This window comes from Cavia porcellus, unplaced genomic scaffold (genome assembly GCF_034190915.1).
Source record: "Cavia porcellus strain 051 isolate PalLab524CR breed Dunkin Hartley unplaced genomic scaffold, mCavPor4.1 scaffold_19, whole genome shotgun sequence".
Taxonomy (NCBI): domain Eukaryota; kingdom Metazoa; phylum Chordata; class Mammalia; order Rodentia; family Caviidae; genus Cavia; species Cavia porcellus.
This window is the reverse complement of record NW_026947502.1, coordinates 3,556,652-3,577,576: the sequence shown is the minus strand read 5'-3', so window position 1 is coordinate 3,577,576 and position 20,925 is coordinate 3,556,652. Positions and strand designations below refer to the sequence as shown.

The 20,925-nt window shown below is 36.8% G+C and overlaps 1 protein-coding gene across 20 annotated transcripts in view; it reads left to right on the top strand.

Moving 5' to 3' along the window:
• Positions 1–20,925, top strand: part of Rapgef6 (Rap guanine nucleotide exchange factor 6) — a 221,301-nt gene that overhangs the window by 182,933 nt on the left and 17,443 nt on the right. For 15 of the 20 annotated variants that reach the window (XM_063230567.1, XM_063230557.1, XM_063230559.1 and 12 more), the window contains 6 exons: positions 3,551–3,762; positions 8,903–9,026; positions 11,541–11,564; positions 14,916–15,136; positions 17,849–18,037; positions 20,405–20,539. In XM_063230567.1, the coding sequence (XP_063086637.1) occupies positions 3,551–3,762; positions 8,903–9,026; positions 11,541–11,564; positions 14,916–15,136; positions 17,849–18,037; positions 20,405–20,539 (905 nt within the window). The remainder of the gene's footprint in view (positions 1–3,550; positions 3,763–8,902; positions 9,027–11,540; positions 11,565–14,915; positions 15,137–17,848; positions 18,038–20,404; positions 20,540–20,925) is intronic. The other 5 variants (XM_063230561.1, XM_063230563.1, XM_013146741.2 and 2 more) reach the window with 1 other exon arrangement.

The following is a 20,925-nucleotide window of genomic DNA, read 5'->3' as shown; positions in this document are numbered from 1 at the left end:
AGTAAACAAATGGGCAAGATTGTGGTCCAGTAAATTTATTTATGAAAACACACAGTGGACTGAATTTGACAGTTGATGACTCTAATATATTATGTTTTATCTGTAGAATTGAGCAAATTAACAGGCTGTGTTCTTGTAATTTTCTGTGTAGCTACGGTTTTTTCTTCATTCTTATTTTTGTGTTCTTGACTCCCATCAGCCTCTACTCCTTGTTTTGTCTTTTTGAGACACAGTCTCATTGTGCAGTTCAGGCTGGCCTTGAGCTCACTTTGTAGCCCAGGCTGGCCTCAAACTCACAGTGATCCACCTGCCTCACCCTCATGCCTGAGATTACAGGCATGTGGCACCAGCCCAGCCTCACTCCTTGTTTTAAAGTCTTAAACTACTCATCAGAGTCTCTTTCTTTTTTTTTTTTTTTTTTTTTGGTCTTTTTCTTTTTTATCGGTACCGGGGATCAAACTCACGACTGCCTGCTTGCAAGGCAGGCACTTATGCTGCTGAGCTAAATCCCCAGCCCCCAGAGTCTCTTTCTTATAATTTCTCCAGTTATCCTTGGTTGAAATTTGTTTTGATTGGTCACTGATTAAAAAAGGTTTTGTGGGGATTATATTTTTTGAGCATATTCAAAGTTTCTTTAGGAACGGTGCTTTTGAATTGAGTGATAGTTTTTCAAGCTATGTAGAGTCCTGTCTTCACATATTTTTTCTTGGGGACTTCATAGAGAGTGACTTTTCAACTAACATTTTATATGGCTATATAAGTTCCTAAGGTTTGCTTGAATTTTAATTCCCTGCTACATTCGCAGATTTGTAACTTAGAATGTTTCTTCCTTCCTTTCTTTCTCCTTCTTTCTTTTTAGTTCTGTATCAGTTTTTCCAAAACTATGGTTTCTTTTTCATTCTGTGGTTGTAAATCTTACCTTTGCTTTAGAAAGTTTTCCATATTGTACCTTCGAGTATTTTTTTTGGTTCCATTATTTTTACTTTCTTCTTTAGGAACACCAGTTATACAACTTTTATATCTTCTTTGTTTGTCTTACGTGTCTATCACTAGGAAGCTGGTTCCTGACACTGAGGAACTGGCACCTCACTCCTAGTTCATTGGTTCTTTGGGCTTTTTGATGAAAGGGTTCAGTCAAAACACGTAGCTGACTGTACAGAAGTATACGTAGAGCTCATTGTGAAGCTGGGACAGCCTTCAGGTAAGATGGCAGGCAGTGTCACAAAGTCATGTGCACTGAGTGTGAGCTGTATACCATTCTATACACTCAAGAGTTATTCCTGGGCTTCAAGAGACTATGGTGGTTACGTTTATCAACATTTATTTTAGGAGTTACTATGGAATATCAGTTACTTCAAAAATGTCTTCCTGTTTTTCAGATGGTCAGGGGCCTTAACTTTAAGAAACTTTTTTTTTTTTTTTTTTTTTTGTCTTTTTCATTTTTATCGGTACCGGGGATCGAACTCACAACCGCCTGCTTGCAAGGCAGGTACTTATGCCGCTGAGCTAAATCCCCAGCCCTAACTTTAAGAAACTTATAAAAGAAATTTGCATCAAGTTTCAGCCCAAGAAAGGACACTCTTTAAAGAATGTTTGGCTTTCTGATATCATTGGGCATAGATCACTCAGGAATACCATATGCTTGTTTTGGAAATAGGTGACCATGTGGCCCAGATATCAGAAGGAAAGTGCACATGTAGCCTTAAAATGTAATTGTGTTCTGTAGGATCACATTAAATCTCAGACCTAACAAATAATTAAACACTGCCATCTCCTTCATTTAGCTATAACTGGCTATAAACCATGCTATTATATATGCTTCAAGCCAATGTCTAACCACCTGCCTAAGAATAGCTATCATTTTCTCTCCAGTCCCTCTCAACTTTTCCATTTCTACTGATTACTAAATTTCACTGCATTCTTCATTTCTCTCTTGGTTTTATTTTTATTTTTATGTATTTCCAGACTCTCCTAGTTAATTTTCAGCAACATTTCTTAACATGTTTTTCCCAAGCTTTTGCATCAATGTGTTAAAATCTTCATTAAATTTTTTATTTCTTTGAAATCATGGCAGGTCATCAGTTAGTACCAGTTTTGATTTTTTACTGTCAACAGCATTTTTCTACCTTATCCTCTTTGTTTTCCTTGTATCTACATGTTATAGATACTGTGTTTCCTCCTTTTAAACAGTGAGAGATTTCCTGTATTTGCTGTTTGCTAGACGTTCATGTGAGAAAGGAATGAGGGAAGAATTCCCAGCTACCAGGGATTGGCCTTGAGTGTGATTGTTACACCCTTTTCTTTTTCACAGGAAATGGAAGTTGGCAGCTTTAGGGCTGATTACAGTTCACTTTCTCTCTTTTGTCCTGTCAACTCTTAAACAGCTTCCTACCAAAATGTATCAGCTCGTGTACTGGTTCACTCTCCCTTTCCCTAACTCCATGGTAAAGAAAATTATCCACCCCCATCTACCCTGATCAGCCTGTGAACTGTCATGTTCCAAATGAGAAATTAATAATGTTACCCTCAGAGGAAGTGATCTGCTTGAAAACTGTTTTGTCATCTTACAAAGAAATCTTTTTCTGAGGGCATAATTTTTCAGCATCTTCCTATGCTCCTGTTTCAAGTTGGCTATTTTTATCTATCCTAATGTGTTTAGACTTTTTTTTTAGTTTCAGTGGCGGTTAGAATCTGCATTTCTGTTATTCATCTTTCCTGTAGTTTTTGTTTTGTTTCGTTTTGTTTTTTTGGTGGGAGGATGGTTTCGGAGGAGCAGAGAACCAAAGGACTCTTAACTCCTCATTTTAGCATCAAAAGTCAAGAGACAATTTTAAGTATTGTGGTATGAGTAAAAGGTGATTGAAAATAAAGAAGGCTTAACAGAAGAGAAAACTCAAGTTATATTTTATACACACACACAATTCAGTTGTTACCTTACCCATCAGATGGTTAATACAGAAGTAAAAGAATAGGGAATAAAGCTTAATTGTCATGAATTACTGTTTCCAGTTAGTGAATATCTGAACTTGTTTAGCACCCTATGGAAAAGAGACATTGAATATCTGGAGGTTTAGGGGACAAGGTGGGAACATAGGGGAATGGAAGTTTTGGAATCAGAGACATTAAGTGGACACAATCGCAGAGGGGGAAAATGCCTAATTAACAGTTCTCAGCATTACTTTACCCACCTAAGTGAGTATTGTTTCTGTAAAGTTATTTCTAAGTAAAGCAGACAACATTCTCATGCTTATCAGTTTTTTTAGTTCCATGTTTACTTTATAGAAATATTCCCATGTATCACTTACATGCAAACCGTGAAATAAGGGCTATATGAGGCGATAGCTATAGGCAAGTAGTGTTTTTCTGAAGCAGGTTCTCCTTGCTTTAAGCTTACAAGAGTCCCTGTTATGTATTTTTTTTGTAATTATGTGCTTATTCAACATGTTAGAGATTCCTGCTCTTTTTAGAACTTGATATATGCAATTTATTGACTTCAGTCTACTTTCTCCCCCAAGTTCCTTTTTAACGTTTTTATTCCCATCTTTGACAGTGGCTTGAACCTGGCACCTGTAGCACGGCTCAGAGGTACCTGGGAAAAGTTACCAAGCAAATATGAGAAACATCTCCAAGACCTGCAAGACCTTTTTGATCCATCTAGAAACATGGCAAAATATAGAAATATTCTTAGTAGTCAAAGCATGCAGCCTCCAATCATTCCACTCTTCCCCGTTGTCAAGAAAGATATGACATTTCTTCATGAAGGTATTTAAAACTTTGTTGAAAATCAGCATGTTTAGCTTCAGCTAATTCTCTAGCAATATGATTCATTATATATGCCAACCTACTGGTTAGTGAAATAACTTCAGTTTAATAGCTTTAGTGAAATAAATCTATTGCAAGGTTTAGGCACCTAAAAACTATATTGTTTATAGCAATAAATTGTACTGTTTATGCATTCCAAATGTAACCCTGATACAGTAAGATCAAACTCTTTGTTTATATTTTTTTGTTTAGTAATGTCTTCCCTTCCAACTTTTTTTTAAGTTACTCCACACGTACACAAAAAAGTTCCCCCAGACAAATGAACAACTAAGTGAAATTTCACAAAGCAAATATTTTATAACCAACACTCAAACACAGTATATGGTCAGAAGCCCTGTGCATATGCCTTCCCAGTTACTGTTCTTATCCTCTGCCCTAAACGTAATGTTAGAAATGAACCCCAAGACTCAAGTAGTTTGTTGCCAGAAAGAATGCACACAGACAGCAAGCAAGAGGACTAGACAAAGCAGAGTTAAAGTTTACTTTTGTAGAAAGGCTGGAGCACACTGGGATGCCAGGCAGCCAGAGTTTAAGCCCTAAGGCATGGGAAGCAGCTGGCCTTTTTCCCCATTGGCTGGATTGAAGATTCATGGTCTAGCCCAATTGGCTAGTTTAGGCAGCCTGAGGATCTGTAGGATCTCTGAGGGGGAGGATTAACCGGAGGAGAAGGAATGAGACTGAAAGTCTGTGGCTGTTGATAGCGATCTTAGGTCTTGAACTGTGTTCTGAAAATTTAGGTGTTCTCATAATTTCAGTGTGAGGGTTAGGGCTGTTTCGGGTGACCTAAGAGTCTAAGATGGAGGCATTCCTGTTTATATCTTTTGGAAAAGATAGGGCTACAGTTTCTCACAATAATCATTATCTTGACTTTGGATGCTGTAGTTTTGTTTTGATTTGTTTTGTCTTTTTGAGACAGGGTTTCATTATGCAGTTCAGACTGTCCATGAAATAATTTTGTAACCCATACTGGCCTCAAACTCACCACAGTCATTGTGCCTCAGCCTCCCATGTGCTGGGATGACAGGTATGCACCACCATGCCTGGCTTAATCTCCCAGTTTTTATACAGTGGTTGCTAGTTTTGTTTGGTTGGTTGGTTGGTTGGTTGGTTTTGGTACCTGGGATGGAACTCATGACCTAGCGCTCGCCAGGCAGGCACTTATGCCCTGCAGCTAACTTTCTGATGTTGCTGCTATTTCTTTAAGTCCCATAGGATGTGGGTATTACTTGATGAAGTCAGTATTTAACCTCACCTGCATATTTTCTAATGTTTTGTTATTGGTTTTTTTTGGGGGGGGTGTTTTTTTAATGTTCTTTTTTGGCTTAAGAGGCTTATTTGGTTTGGTTTCTGTTTGATCTATAAAATACTTTATTTAGTATTCCCTGTAGTGCATGTCTGCTGGTAATAGAAAATCCTCAGTATCTATTTGAAAATGGCTATACTTCATTTTAGAACTTTTTTTGATTCTTTCAACATTTTGAGTCAGCATTCTGTTGTCATCTGGCTTCCATTGTTAATGTTAAGAGGTCATCTGTCAGGCTTTACTTGCTGTTTCTGGGCCTAAAATTTGCCTGTATTTGATAACTGCAATTACAATTTTATTTTTCTGTACCTCCTGTTTTCCCTCTAATGTTGAGATGATGTGATGGAAGGGTTGGTTTTTTTGCCTTTGCTTTATCTCTGAATTAGTATTTATAGACATCTTGAAATGTGTGAGTTTTTCCCTCCATTTTTTAAATTTTCCAGTAGTGATGTCTTGTTATTAAACCCTTTTGGGACCTCTACAAAGAAACTCTATAATCTCACTTTTGTCAGATTTGATCCTTGTACCTTGTCTTGGCTACTTTTCTTGTTGCTGAGAGAAAATACCCAACACCCAAAGGTAAAGGAGGATAGGTTTATTTGGCTTGCATTTTGTAGAGGTTTCAGCTCTTAGTTGGCTGGCTCCAAGGCAGGGTAGTGTGATGGAGGAGCGCCACAGAGCAGGCAGGCAGGAAGCACTCATATCTAGTGTGGGGGACCCTTAACCTTACCCAGAACTATGCCAGACCAGTCAGTGGGCTAATTTAGTATTCACACACCCTAGACCAGCCACCTCTGAAAAAGCCCCACCAGTGACCATATGAGGCTTTGGGGGGTACATATAGACACAAGCCATAACATACTCTATTATTTTACACTCTTTTCTGTAATTTTCACCTTTTTTTTCTCATCATGCTTTATTTTAGGTATTTTCTTTCATAATTTCTGATTTATTAATTTTCTTTTCCTCTAACCCACCATTTGCTTTATTTTAGGTATTTTCTTTCATAATTTCTGATTTATTAATTTTCTTTTCCTCTAACCCACCATTATATCCATCACTGAGTTCATAATTTCAGTTTTTTTAAAAAAGTAATTTCTTTCTTTTTTGTTCCATATTCTTTTTCAGAGTGCTAGTATGGTTTTTATATCTTTGAATATATTTAACATAGTTTTTTTTTGGGGGGGGGGTTGTTGTTTTGTTTGGAACTGGGATTCAAACTTACAACCTCACACTTGCCAGGCAAGCACTTACGCCACTGAGCTAAAATATTAAATTCTGTCTCCAACTACTCTATAACATGGATCTTTTGCAGCTCTTTTTCTATTGTCTCCTTTTCTTTTTCTTTTCTTTTGCATTTCAGTCATGTTGTCTTTTCTATACATCTGGCTTGTTCCTTTTTGACTGGGGAGAAGTTGGCAAAAGGCCCTGAGTGTTATTCTGTTCTTCTAAAAGGAATAAACTTTGCTCAGCTAAGGGCACTAGCAATCCAAAATCACTGTAATCCATTTTCAGATTTTGAAATAATTTAACATCAGGTATATCCATCTTCTTCTAAGATACAGTACTTTGGAGTTACAACCCAAAGCACTGGAGATTTATTGGACTTGTCTTGCTTGAAAGGGCAGGTGATTCTGTTCACTGTTTCAGGTCATCTTTCCTCTTCTCAGTTGAACAGGTGGGTCTGGGGGCAGGCAAGGGAAGATGCTAAGCTCACCCTCCATATTCACCTTTAGATTTTTACCAACTTACTAGCTCTTTGGTGCCTCAAATGATTATTTATGTCCGGCTTTTCTAATTGATCTCAGCAAAAAAGGTTGTCCTAATTACCTAGTCTTACTGACTCCTCGTTCACTGCCACTCTTTTTCATATAGAAATATTATTCTAGTCTTCAAATATATATAGTTTTGAATTTTTTTACTACTTAGGTTTACATAATATGTATATTTTAAATATACATAATGATTACATTAATCATAAGGAATTTGTACCTTTGATATGATAGAACTTGATTCTCTTTTTTTTTCCAATCCTCTACCTTCCTTTCAGCCCATCTTCCCCTCCTTATTTACAAAACTGTTTCCACTTTTTTCCTTTTTCTCATTTTTCAAATATATCTGAACTATTTTAAAAACCTATAAATGTTTCTGGGGACTGCAGACAAGTTTATCAACTTATCTCTTATTCAAATCTTTTTTTTTTCTGATATTTTAATAGTACAAAATAAACCTGGAAAAACATATTTATTTGGGAAAAATCACATAGTTTGTAAGTCATATAGACAATAAACTGGAAGAGGATCTTATAGATTAAATTAGATAAGATTTCCAAATTCCTACAATTATTACAAGGCACAATGTATTTGTTTCCCTGCATACTTATCCTTAAAAATGAGGCTCATGGTTTATCGAAATACATTGATACGCATGCCTCAAACTAACCGCAAGCAATCTGGGAGTAACAAGCTCATGACTCCAGATGCAAAAATTTATATTAATCTCTCTGACATGTTCCTGCAAAACATACTTGTATGACTTCACAGTGATTTTGAAAATCATTTCTCTGAACAATTTGTCTAATATATAGGTGCTATTTACACTTAGAAACTATCATTATTCCAGACTTCCATGGTTCTAAAACTGAGTTTCAAAGCCTTGGAATTCCTTGGAGGCCTTCAAGGGTTCCCGTAGGAGAAAAATGGCATTACACCGTTAAAGTCAAATGTGAAGCTAGGCATAGTGGCTCATGCCATAATGTAGCACTCGAGAGGCTGAAACAGAAGGGTCACCAAAGTTAGAGGCCAGCCTGAGGCAGGAGGATCGCTGCAACTTCAAGTCCAGCCTGAACTACATAGTGAGACCTTTTCTCAAAGAAACCCCAAACATAAAGTTAAGTATGAAAAAGCATTGCAATGGGCAGACAGATACACCCTTTGGAAAGATATCTGAATGTTCCTTGGAGAACTATTTAACAGAACAAAAGTAGTGGAACTTAGGAACAGGGAAATTTGTGTTAATGATTAAAGTGATGTTCATAATTCAGATTTTGGGTGAGAAATGGCAAATGCCATACTGGAGGGTATGTACACCTATAAAGCAGCACCGCTTAGTTTTAACTAGCTTTTCTCATTTGAAAAATAAACCCAGTGTTAGTCTCTCATCCCCTATCCCTTACCTCTATGAGCTGTCTTCTTTTTAAATTATTTAATCCATTGAACAGTTTTTAAAATAGTATAAGCCAAAGAAAATATGCAGGCTGGGTTAATTAATAATTAAGTTTATAGGTGATTGTGGGACCTCTGACTAAAGTCTGTTTTCAAGTGCTGTATCCTTACTGCCCAGTGGCAGTGCATGCCTATAGTCCCAGGATTTGGGAGGCTGAGGCAGGAGTATTGCTGTGAGTTGAGACCAATGTGGGCTAGTGAGTTCAAGGCCACCTTAACTACATAGGAGGCCCTATATTTTTAAAAAGAAAAGAAAAAAGTACATGTAGGCACCTGCTAATGAGTAGGCTAAGCCATCTGGAAAGACAGATTTGGATGGCAGTATGTTTTATGGGTGTGCCTATAAGTAATAAAAGTGGTTTAAGACATACATGATATATCATCTTTCTGTGTTCGTAATCATCATTCCCCTATGGAACAGAATTTCTCCCAGTAGGTCATTCTCTGAGATCAATAAAGTTCTTATTTGTAGTGAACAAGGATAATAATTTGAACTCTGCTACTTTATGTTATTTCAATTTTAAGAGTTAAAAAAATTACTTTTATCCTATAGGAAATGACTCCAAAGTAGATGGTTTAGTAAACTTTGAGAAGCTAAGAATGATTTCTAAGGAAATCCGTCAAGTTGTTCGCATGACTTCTGCTAACATGGACCCAGCTATGATGTTCCGACAGAGGTATGGCACAGCAGTGTATTAAAGTGTTACAGAATGGTGTCATAATCATCACAGTGCTTATCATTCATGCACTGAACTAAGCGCTTTGCCCCTATCAGTGTCATATATTAGTCTAGAGCAGCAGTGGCAAACCTGTGGCCCACGTGCAGTTTCAGGCTGTATCCCTGAAAGCTGTAAAAGATTGACTTACTGCGGTGTACAGTGCCATAACAGGTAGGTGGTATTTGCCTTTCGTTTACAGCTAAAGAAGGTAAAACCTAACGCAATTTTGTAGAATGTTAGAATTTGACCCCTGGTTTGTGGGTTACTTTTTTTTTTTTTTAGTATATGGGTAATTCTGTATTTTTCTTTAACAAATGGTTAATGTTCATTGAAAGTATCAAAGGTCAGGTGGTTTCATCTGTTTATGAAGTATTAGTCTGCATGTGTTTTTTCATCAAGTTTACACTTCATTCTTTTAGAACATGTCTTTTTCCTCAAATTATGATGCTATTTATTTGAATGTACACTCTCCCAGAATGTAGAGTATAATTTTAATCGTATTCCATTTTATTAAAAATAAGTAAATATTTGTATTCTGTATTAATCTGACCTTCTAAGGCTACCTTTTAAAATTAATTTGTAGTATAATAAAGGCTTCCTGAAATATCTGTGAAGTTTATAAAGTTGTTAAGCTACTCGGTAATTTTTACACTTCTCAGGCTATAATTAGACATAGTTTTAATTTTTGGCCTAATTTTGTTTTGTACTTTTCTGTATAGGACATTAAAAACAAAATAACTATAAAGGCAGGCATAATTCTTGTGGTTTAAGAAAAAATGTACTCTGCTCAGGAAGCTAAATACTTGTAGGTACTTTAAAAACCAAAGTTGGAGTTTTTGTAACTGAACAACCAGTGTGTCAAGACCTTTTTTGTTGTTTGTGTTTAGTTTGTATCACAGTGTAGGAGTCTTGGTGTTTATAACAGTCAGTCTGATGGTTGCTGTAGTTGAGATACTCAGAAGTGGAGGAAAGGATGTGCCAGATCTGCTCTGTCTCCCCATCCCTTTTCCACCCCTTGGGATAACTACATGTGTTCAACAGTATGGGAGCAGAAAGCAGTAAGACCAGAGCACACCTGGAGGAGGATTTGGTTTTATTTTTGTCTATGTTTCTGTTTCATGTTCTTACACATTAGCCTTGCCATTCTCTTGTCTCATAGACCTTCATTTACTCGCATGTCTGGCCCCTGAAGACACAATGAATTATGAATGAATACACACACATCATATGTTCATGTTGGAGTACTAGCTGTACTTCAGAAATGAGCAAAGGTGTAGGTGTGGTGGTGTCCTTCTGTAATCCCAACTAGCCTAGATGCCAGGGCAGCTTGGGCAATTCAGTAAGACCCTGTATCAAAACAGGGTCTTTTTATGTGACTATATTGTACTGGGCCTTCACACTCAGCTGCATCCCTGGCCCTTTTTTATGTTTTATTTTGAAACAGAGTCTTGCTAAATCGCCCAAGCTGGGCTCGAACTTTTGATCTACCTTCCCATCTCAATCTCTGAGGTGCTGGAATTATAGGCATGGGTCACTATTCCCAGCTCCAAATGAGAATTTAGCTCAATGCTAGAACACTTACATGAGATTTGGGGTTCAATCTCCAGTTCAACTTCCCTCCCCTTGAAAAGAAGAAGAAAAGGAAAAAATCTGATGTGGAAATTAACAAACTTGGATGCTTTCTTAAGAATAGCCTGGGTTGAGTAAAAAAAGGTGTAAGGGAAAAAGTTGTTAAGCTACTCGGTAATTTTTATGTGTAGATTGGACTGAATTTTTCCAGAATCAGTTTTGTCAGCCAGTATTGAAATGTGTTACCTTTCTTTCTTTAAGGAAATGCTTGTCCAATTGGAGGGTAGATAAATCTAGCATGAGCAGAGTAACCCCTTTTCTTAGAACAGTAATCAGCATGCTAAAGACACTGTTTTTATTCACACAATACCTTAAAGACACATACTGTTATGAAGACTATGATAATGTATTTTTACTTACATTTTAATTTGGATTTGCTGGCAAAAACTTTTTGTAAAATACTTTATCACAAAATTTTGCACTTAAAATTATGTATCTTTAAGTTCCTTGTAAATTCATTTAAACTAGTAGCTCAAAAGTCTTTTCAAAAGATTTAAAAATTCTTTAAGGTTTTTCTCTAAAAACAATTCAGAACTTACAGTAACTTGATGTTTTCCCTTAAATTTATTAATATAAACTTACAAATGAATTAGATAGTAAAAGCATAATCTAAAGCATACTGTAAAATATAAGCTATATACTTTGAGGGTTTGACCTTCAGGGAGTACCATAACTCATCTTACCGTCCTGCATTTCATTAAAGTCATTGTACTGTTAAACTATTTTTTCTGGTGAAATTTTTCTGTTCTCTTCTGTCTGCAATTTCTCTGACTATCAACTGTCTTTTTTTCTGTGCTTTCCTTTTCAAACACATGCTTCAATGTTTGTGGCTCTTGCTTACAGGAAGAAGAGGTGGCGGAGTCTGGGGTAAGTGTAGAGATGAACACAACTGGAGTGGAGGTTGTGCAACTCTTTAATGTTTACTGCATCCTTCCTCATTAATGCACGCATATAAAATAGCATGCATTCTATTAACTCTGTCAACCTACCTTCCTGACAAATGCCTTTTGCTAACAAGGTGAAGTAGTGATAGAACTAGCATTTGTTGTGTTTTTTTAAACTTCCACTATTAATATTCTGTCAGCCCTTTTTATATATAAAGTTAAGCAGATTCAGTTAGATGATGGTGCTGCTGATGGTAGTGAATACTTGAATACTTGCTGTGTGCTTCACACTATTCTATGCACTCAGAATGAATTACTTCATTTAATTGTTTCATCTGTGAACAGATGCAGCTATTCCTCTTGTGCAGCTGGGAAGGTGGAAAGTCTTACAACCTGTTAATCGTGGGCCCAGACCTAACCAGTGTGATTCAGGTGTCCACTTTGTCGTATTCAAATGCCATATTTTACAAAAGTAAATTTATTATCTAAATAAATAAAAATGGATGAGAGATACATTTATAAAGATTGCATTTATTGTTTTTCAAAAAAGGTAGCTTGTATCCAAGCTATACTATAAAATTGAACTAGAAGATGGTTTTAATTCCTTAGATCCACTAATGCCTGAGATTTCCAGCACTAAGTGAAATTTATTTCAGATTTCCACCAGCTTTACTTAAAGACACATCTCTGTAAAACTGTGATAGAATCAGAAACTTGCACCTTGTTATTAAAGTAGGCTCAGATCTCCTCTTCTACATAGCTGTGTCTATTCAATCATTGAACGTTAGGAAACGTTAGGAATATTAATATATCTTACACCTATTCTTTGATTTTTAGTTACAGAAAATGATGGTTTGAGGGGTTGGAGTTGCTTAAGAAAAGAATTTTGTTATTTTAAGACTAGTGAACCCTGAAATTAGTTGCTTTCCTTACGTGTAAGAATTTTTTTGTGAGCCACCTCCTTGAGTCTTGTTTTTGTGATCTTGCTCTCTGTTAAAGCTTGGTGAACCTAACTTTTTTCTTCCTACTGTACTTTGTTTCTGCTTTCTCTGTGTTGTGTTTCTTGTGTATTCTTCTGTATCATGCATTTATGTCTTGGTCTTTTTTGTTTCTTCAAATTGAAAATAGAAGTTGATGGCTGGCATTATTAATGTAAAGAAAAATATTTGAATTTTGGAGGTGATTGACTAACTTGTGTTAAACACATTCACTATTTTTTCAGCTTTAGGGTTTGTGTTGTATGATTCTTGATTAGGTTCTTCATTTTATATCTATTTTGGAAATAATATAGAAAATATTTTATCATCATTTATTAAAATTTTTTCAGTTACTAGAATTTTTATCCTGGGTTTGTTGGCAACCCCTTTCTTTTTGTGTCTTTTTATTGTGGACATCAGCTAAGATAAAATCATTAAACATGAGAGTTAAAATTTACTTGTTAAGTTTTAAGGTTTAATTTTATTGCCTTGCTTTGAATCCAAGACATTATCAGTTATTGGATATATCATTTTATACACTACCAAAAAAACCACTGCAGTGTCCTATTAGCACTGAACATTTCTACTGTATGCTTATTATAAGAGTTCTTATAAGTCTTTAGATTTTTACCACATAACATCCTTGTCCATGCATACGTGAAAAGATAAATTAAGCAAAGTAAATTGGTTCAGAGCTGTAATGCAGACTACCAATCTTGTGAGTCACTTTTAGAGACATTAGATTCAAGTTTCTCCAACATACATAGTGTTGCCTTCTGTGCTATGCCGTACATAGGTAATGTATCATTTTCAAATAAGTAATGGAGAACTAAAACTTCTGCTGCAGGACTGTGTCTGGCTTTGCAGATTAGAGATAGCTTGTTTTGTTTTGTTTTGTTTTGTTTTGTTTTGTTTTGTTTTGTTTTGTTTTGTTTTGTTGAGCCAGGGTCTTGATATATAGTTCATTCAGGCTATCCTTGAGCTCAACTATGTAGTTCTGTAGTCCAGACTGACCTCGAATTCAAATTGATTCTCCTGGAAGTGTTACTGAAATTGTCAGGTCCACTCTATAAGTTGCTTCCTGGAGATTAAAATGATAAATCTGTAATGTCATTGGATTTTTTTTCCAAACTATTCTGCAAGTTTTGAGATTTCTACACTGTAAGTAGTGACAAAATTAGCTTCTGCCTACCAGTAGCAAATGAACGTTGCTGTCAAATATATACAAAAATATACTTCTCTATTTCAAAGACTTTATAATGTAACAGCAAAAAAATAACATAGCACTTTTTCATCTTTCCCCTAATTATATTAAAAAACATTAGGGTTCAAGGTCTAGTTTAAACTAGATAATTGAGTGATTAGGAACAAAAATTTTTATATGGTAGTCTATGTAGAATATTTTAGGTAAATATGAAGCTAACTTAGAAAATCTATAAATCCTCATTATTTTGGAATGCCAACTGCCTTTAAAATAAAAATTATCTCTAAGAACCTTGTGTATACTTGCCTTATTAGAAAAAGTATTGCAGGTACAGTTTTCCATTGGTTTTAGTTGTAGTCATTATATATAAGGAGGCTTGACAAAAAGAACAGAGTTGGGTGAAGCTGGAGTTGTTTAAACTGTGGTTTCTACCTAGTTCTGGCACAATAAGGACACTGCAAAGTAAAATCTTTGATCCCCACCTCTAGAACCCAAATACTGCCTCACCATTCTGTGTGTGAATGGAAACATTGAGTAAGGTTGAATGCATTTCTGAGCTCTATATTGAGTTGAATGTCGATGCTGGTGCTTACAGCTAATAGCTTATTCGTTGTTCTCTGTGAATTTTGGCCAAAATGAGATGTCTGGTAGAACTGGTGAGTGTGCTCACCATGAGCCTCTGGACAGCAGTGCCAGTGAAGCTGGTGCCGCCACAGCAGCACAAGAGAGCACAGCTGCTCTAGAGAGTCCTTGCTGGAGAACCGTGATGCACAGGTCTGACGGGGATAGACTGACCCTGACCCAGACTCTGATTGTGTCTTCAGAGCGTAGATGCCTCCAGGGCCATAAGAATACCTTTTCTTGTCACAGTCATGTCGTGGGTTAGATAGGCACAACACAGTTCTGATGGAATACATAGCTCAGGGAGAAATTACATCTGTTTTTTTTTTTAAATTCTGCACTTTGCCAAATCTTGTTCTTAATTCAGAACATTGCCATGTGTGCCAATGACTTTGCATTAATTCTCTTCATCTTTTAACTCATTGACATCAGCATGCAACAGCATTAACAGTACAAAATCTTTTAATCTTCATTCTCCCATGCTTAATTCCCATCTGTATAGCCACTGACTGAGATTTCTATCTTCTTACAGGTCACTGAGTCAAGGCAGCACAAATTCAAACATGTTGGATGTTCAAGGAGGTGCTCATAAGAAAAGGGCACGTCGCAGTTCTCTGCTCAATGCCAAGAAGCTGTATGAGGATGCACAGATGGCGAGGAAGGTGAAGCAGTATCTATGCAGTCTGGAGGTAGAGACGGACGAGGAGAAGTTCCAGATGATGTCGCTGCAGTGGGAGCCTGCATATGGTACCTGTGAGTACAGGGTTCCTCTGCATGACACAAAGAGCACAAGACAAGAGAAACCTAGTTCTCCAAAGTATGCTCAAGCCCCAATAAAACTGTTAATTCATTCACAGAGATTACTGACATACCCCAAGCATCATGTGATTCTGTTCATTACATTCTTGAGTCCACCTGTCCTTGATATCTACTTTGTAAGAAATAGATAAATAATAATTCATCAAGAAGCTTTAGCCAGGCATGACAGCACACACCTGTGATGCCAGCACTTGGGAGGCTGAGGCAAGAAGATTGCTATGTGTTCAAAGCCAGCCTGAACTAGCAGCAACTTTACAAAGACATCTTGTAAAAACTAGAACATTATAGAGAAATCTTCTATTTGAGAACATTTTTGCATTCAGCCTAAATAATAATAAACTTTTTACCTTTTTAATTTAATGAATATCATTTGCCAGCTAGAAAATACAGGAAGTTTAATTACAGTTGGTCATAGAGGTGAGTAAGTTGAAACCAGAAGACATTCTTATATTGTTAATTGCTAGAAAAGAGAGTGAGAAAGAGGGTGCATCCTCAGTTTTGGCAAGCTAGTCCACTGCTGTCCACTCCACACATACTCTACTGGAAGCTGCATTCCCAGTCCACTGTGTAAGCACAAGCAAGAGGGCATAATGTATCCCTGGGCCAAGGAAATCATTAGTTAAAGAGCAGAAATCAAAGATGGTGAAATATACAGTGTTATAAACAGGCCCCATAAAGATTCTTATGTCAAATTATGGGTTAAATGTTTTCCCCTAAAAATCACAATAGAATTCTAAGTTTCTAGATGACAAAAAAAGTGGTAGTTCTCATGGATTGACCTTGAGATTGACAGATGGGGTGGTATTTGCATAGTAATAGAAAATGTATGTCAACAGAGTGGAAAAGAGAATATGAAAATAGAACCAACACTAAGAAATGACAATGAACGTTAAAGTACAGGCTTAGGAACCATCTAGTACATGTACTATCTCTATTGCAGTTCTTTCTGTATCAAGTCTGTTACATTTGGAGAACAAAGTAAAATAGTAAGAACTACAGCCAACAATAACCCTTGTCACTGGCTCGGTACTGTGATACATGCCTGTAGTCTCATTTCCTCTGGGAGGTGGGCAGAAGAATTGTTGAAGAGCAGCCTGGGCAATACAACAAAACGCTATTTCCACCCAGCCCCCAAAACTGTTATTATTCCTCAACTCTCTGAGGTACCTGATATTAGTACTATAATCTGTAAATCTTAACCTGATATTAGTACTATATTAGTACTATAATGAAACAGTGCACCTAAAAACCTGCTTATAGAAACACATTGCGATATTCGAGTAAAAAAGAAATCATTTGGATTCTAAGTGCATAAAAATTGAATGGTATATGTGCATAGTCTTGAATGATATCTGGAAAGTATCACATGGGATAGCAGTGTGAATCATTTCAACCATGTGAAAGTGTCAAAAGTGAAATATATAGAACTTTTAAATTTTACGCATCTTTTAAGTTGAGGCAAGTACATATTTAAAACCTTCTGACCCTGCTTCGAATTACTGTCAAAGCTACTTTTCTTTCTCAAGTAACTCAATGTAGACTTTTAATCTTATGATTTGTCTGGTACAAGAATGTTTTAGACATTCCCACGTGTCCAGCTATAGGCCTTTCTCTTCCTGCACCCAACACCGACTTCTCTATCTTTTTTCCTACATTAAATGCATCTTGATATTGATTTGAAGGGAGAAAGTCTATAGCTTTTTCTTTCTGAAACTTGGCTTGAAATTATAATTCAGTGCATATTGCCTTAATTTGCTCTATGTGTTAATTTGATTTCTAGTGTATAATAGACTTTTAAAAGTCCCATGCCCAAATGTAGTTGAGTTTTGAGCATCATAGGATGGAATTCTTGCTGTCATAATAAAAGCATAATTACTGATGTAACCTGTGCCGGCACAGGTTAAACATCTGTTTTATCTTGGTGTTTAAAACTACAGTGAGGTGTTGAAGTTGCACCTATGTGAGACCATCCTGGATAACTGAAGGATTGATAGTACTGCCTAAGGAAGAAATTCTTTCCTTTGGACTATAATACTGATTTTATGTGAAGAAGGCAGCTTTTGTTTCTTCAGTCACTACAGGCCAAGGAGTTATAAGGAAATGTTCCCTAAATTTGTAAGCAAATTTATCTGAAAGATGCAGCAAGTGTTGCATAGTTGAAGGGAACTTTCTAATCTAGGAAATTAAAGACGGAGTTAATAGAAATGGAGAATGTGGAATTCAGGAGAGGCAGGGGACCTACTTGAAGAGGGCGGGCTGATGCTATATTATGTGGGGGCTAACCAGCCTTGTTTTAGAGTTACTCTGCTGTTATGTGGAGAAGGGCTTGAAGGCATGCTAGAATTGATACAGTGAGGGAAGCATTACAGCCGCCCGTGTAGAAGAGAGAATGTTGACTTTCACCAGTGATGGCAGAAATGGAGCAAATTAAATTAATAGATTTAAGAATGCTATAGGAAATGAAAGTAATAGTGTATTCTAAAGTAGTTTCAGAGATAACCTTTTATAATATTTAAATGACTACTTTTAAGGAAAATTTGTTTTGTGTGCTAAAAATCAGTAATTTTTACAGTTATCTGTTAATTCTGAATGATAATAGTCTTACCTTTAAAATAGTTTAAAGTTACCTGTTCTTTCTTCTACTAGTGACCAAGAATTTAAATGAGAAAAAATCTGCCAAATCATCTGAAATGTCTCCAGTGCCTATGAGGTCAGTAAACCAGACAGCGAGAGCCCACTTGCATCAGCCCCACAGAGCAAGCCAGGCGCTTCAGGTGCCAGCTGTTAATCTGCACCCCGTGAGGAAGAAGGGACAAGCAAGAGACCCTGCACTGAGTGAGTATCCACAGTCTCTATCGTCTTCATGTGATTGAAATTTCTAGAAGAATCAAAGTGACAGCTGCAAATCCTTGGGGGATATGATCACTACACAAATGAAAAAACATTTTGTTTTGTCTATGGGTGTTCTTTAAATGCTAATTTTGGATTGTAATGCTGAAATCTGTTTATCCACATAAAACGTAATACATCTTGGGGATTTACATGAAATCCCAGGCAACACGTTAAGGATTTTCTGCTTTCCAAAGTACATTTAACCAAATAGCTAATGCCACATACAGCCTATATAAACTGTAAGAATCAAGTTTCTTATTATGAAAATGACTATAAAATTTTGTTTTGTTAGTGACCCTTTCTGGAAACCCATTTAGGAGAAAGAAGACAATGTAAAGTAGATAAAATATAGATTATACCTTTTTTTCCCTTAGGCCATGTAAGTTTATGAGTTACTTTTATTGTTTTTACCATATCATTCATTAATTTTTAGGTAAGAAAGTAAGGTTAGATTTGGTTCCTAGTGTTCATACTTAAACATTATATGTAATACCTATATATCCAATATAAGTTTTTGAATTTGACTTGAGAGACTAAGTTGTAGAAGTGCCCCCTGCTCTGCCACATTTCATTCTGGTGATACAGACACACAAACAGGTAACTTCAGAATAACATGGTTGCTTTTGCGCCAAGACTGTACTCCCGGTGTGTAAAAACACAAACCAGGACGGATGCTTTCTACAGAAGCAGAAGAAAGGTGGGACTTGAGAAGGCTTTGGGAGAAAACACATAGAGCCTTTGATGTTGATGACAAAGTAGTGGTTAGGCAGAGGTTTCAGAGAAGTTGCTTTAAGCAGAAGAAACAGCTCGTGTTGCAAGGAGCTGCCAGCACTTTGCTGACAGGCTGCAGAACTCGTGCTGAGTGTTAATGAGCACAATACGGCAGCTGATGTTTAGCATGTAACGAGTCCTAGGCACATTTCACAGTGCCTTGCTAACTTTGTGTATTCATTCAGTGTTTGTATTAATCCAGAGATAGGTAGTGTTCTGCCCTGGTCTGCTCAGACAATCAGTAATTTGCATGCTGTTATAAGTGATGAGACTGGAAGTGGAGCCCAGGTTCTACGGACTTTGTAAAGTTCTTGCTTCTAACCTTCACACTGCCAGGATGATGACACATGAAATCATGTTGAAGTGACAGTGTTCTGTGCTGATGCCCAGTAGTCAGTGAGAAGTCATTAAAGAAATCTGACCAGAAGAGCATTAGGTCCAAGTTAACGTTGGATGAGAACTGTAGTGGGAGATGCAGCGAGACGAGGCAGAAGGCCTGGCTGGAGGGTGATGTAACAGCTGGCCTGAAGTCATTCAAGGCCTGGACTAGTTTGCCACCTATGAAAATGAAGAGTGAATTGGATTAAAAATTGGCACGGTTGATAAATTTCTTAGTAGGGGTAAGGTAGGAACAGATTTAGCTCTGGTTTCTTATTTAGACATCATTACATAAGAGGCAGTATGAGTTGTAAGTAGCTTGCCTTTCCTGATGTAGTATGGCTGTTAGATAAATACACAGCATTAATATTAAAGTGTTGGGTATACTGTGATTAAAACTTTTTCATTATCAAAAGGCTGCTTGTTACTATACCAGATCCTCATTAGAGCTGTGCTTACCTTACAAAGAACAGTGTCAGTAGCTTCTTCACATTTTTTAGAAAAGATACATGTAAAAAGTCAGTATTTTGAAATAATTGCTACAAAATAGGGCCAGCTGTTGAACAAGGATAATGATGGAACTTCAGAAGAATGTGTCCAGTGGGCTCCGTACTACTCTTCTATAAATTCACGATTCTTTCTGTTGTTTACTTCTCTCCTGTAGTGTGAATTTAGTGCTCTGAGAGGGCTGGATTGGCAGCCCTGCCGCCTCTCCTGTATGCCCACAGCACAGATGCACCACAGGTAGTGACAGTGCCAGCATCCCCACTCTGCCCCGCCACATGCCTCGCTCTGCCATGGAGAGGCCACCTCTAGAGGGGAGAGAGGAGTGTGAATCTGCCTTCTTTCTTCAGATTGTGAGCCAGGGTGTCAATTGTGCGGGGTGGGGCACTATACTTAGACTGTTAAATTGATTTCCCTTCTGCCACAAAACAATTTATTGAAACTGGTCCATGCTGACCAGCAGAATTTGAACTAATAACCTAGAGGTGAGAATCTCTGTATGCCATTACCCAGCCATGCAGTCCGTTTGTCATTTATACATTTCAGTTAACTACACTAGCCATTGTGCATCATGGCTTTAGTTATGTAGTGATTTAGGCAGTTACAGCATTTTCATTATGAAATGATGTTTATATGCTTCTTTGGTTTTGTTTTCAGGTACAAGTTTGCCTCAGAAAGCTTTAGGACCAACTGAAGAAATAAGTGGTAAAAAACATACAGAAGATGCGATTTCTGTGGCATCATCTTTACATTCTAGTCCTCCTGCATCTCCTCAAGGTTCCCCTCGCAAAGGTAAGACAAACCATTTTACGTATTTTACGTTTCAGCCTATAAGAAAGTAATAAAAAGTGTTTCAGAAAAGTGTAACTGTGAAGGCTTACTTTTTGAACTTCAAAATTATTTAAGTATTTTTCAAGTATTACATATCATGTAAATAAGACTCCAGTATTCAAAGCATGGTTCTCCTTAGGGAAAGCATAGATGAAAATAAAGGCAGAAGGCACAGTTGTTTTGGTCTGTGCTGGCTCATTTTGTCATCTCTCATATTTTCTACATACAAACCTTTCTGTGGAGGATTTGCAAATAAAAATGTCTGTAAGAAATTGTTTCAAATTAACTACTAGGTATAGAAAAACACTGGATTGGTGTGTTCCTTTTTTAATAATAGGGTACTATCT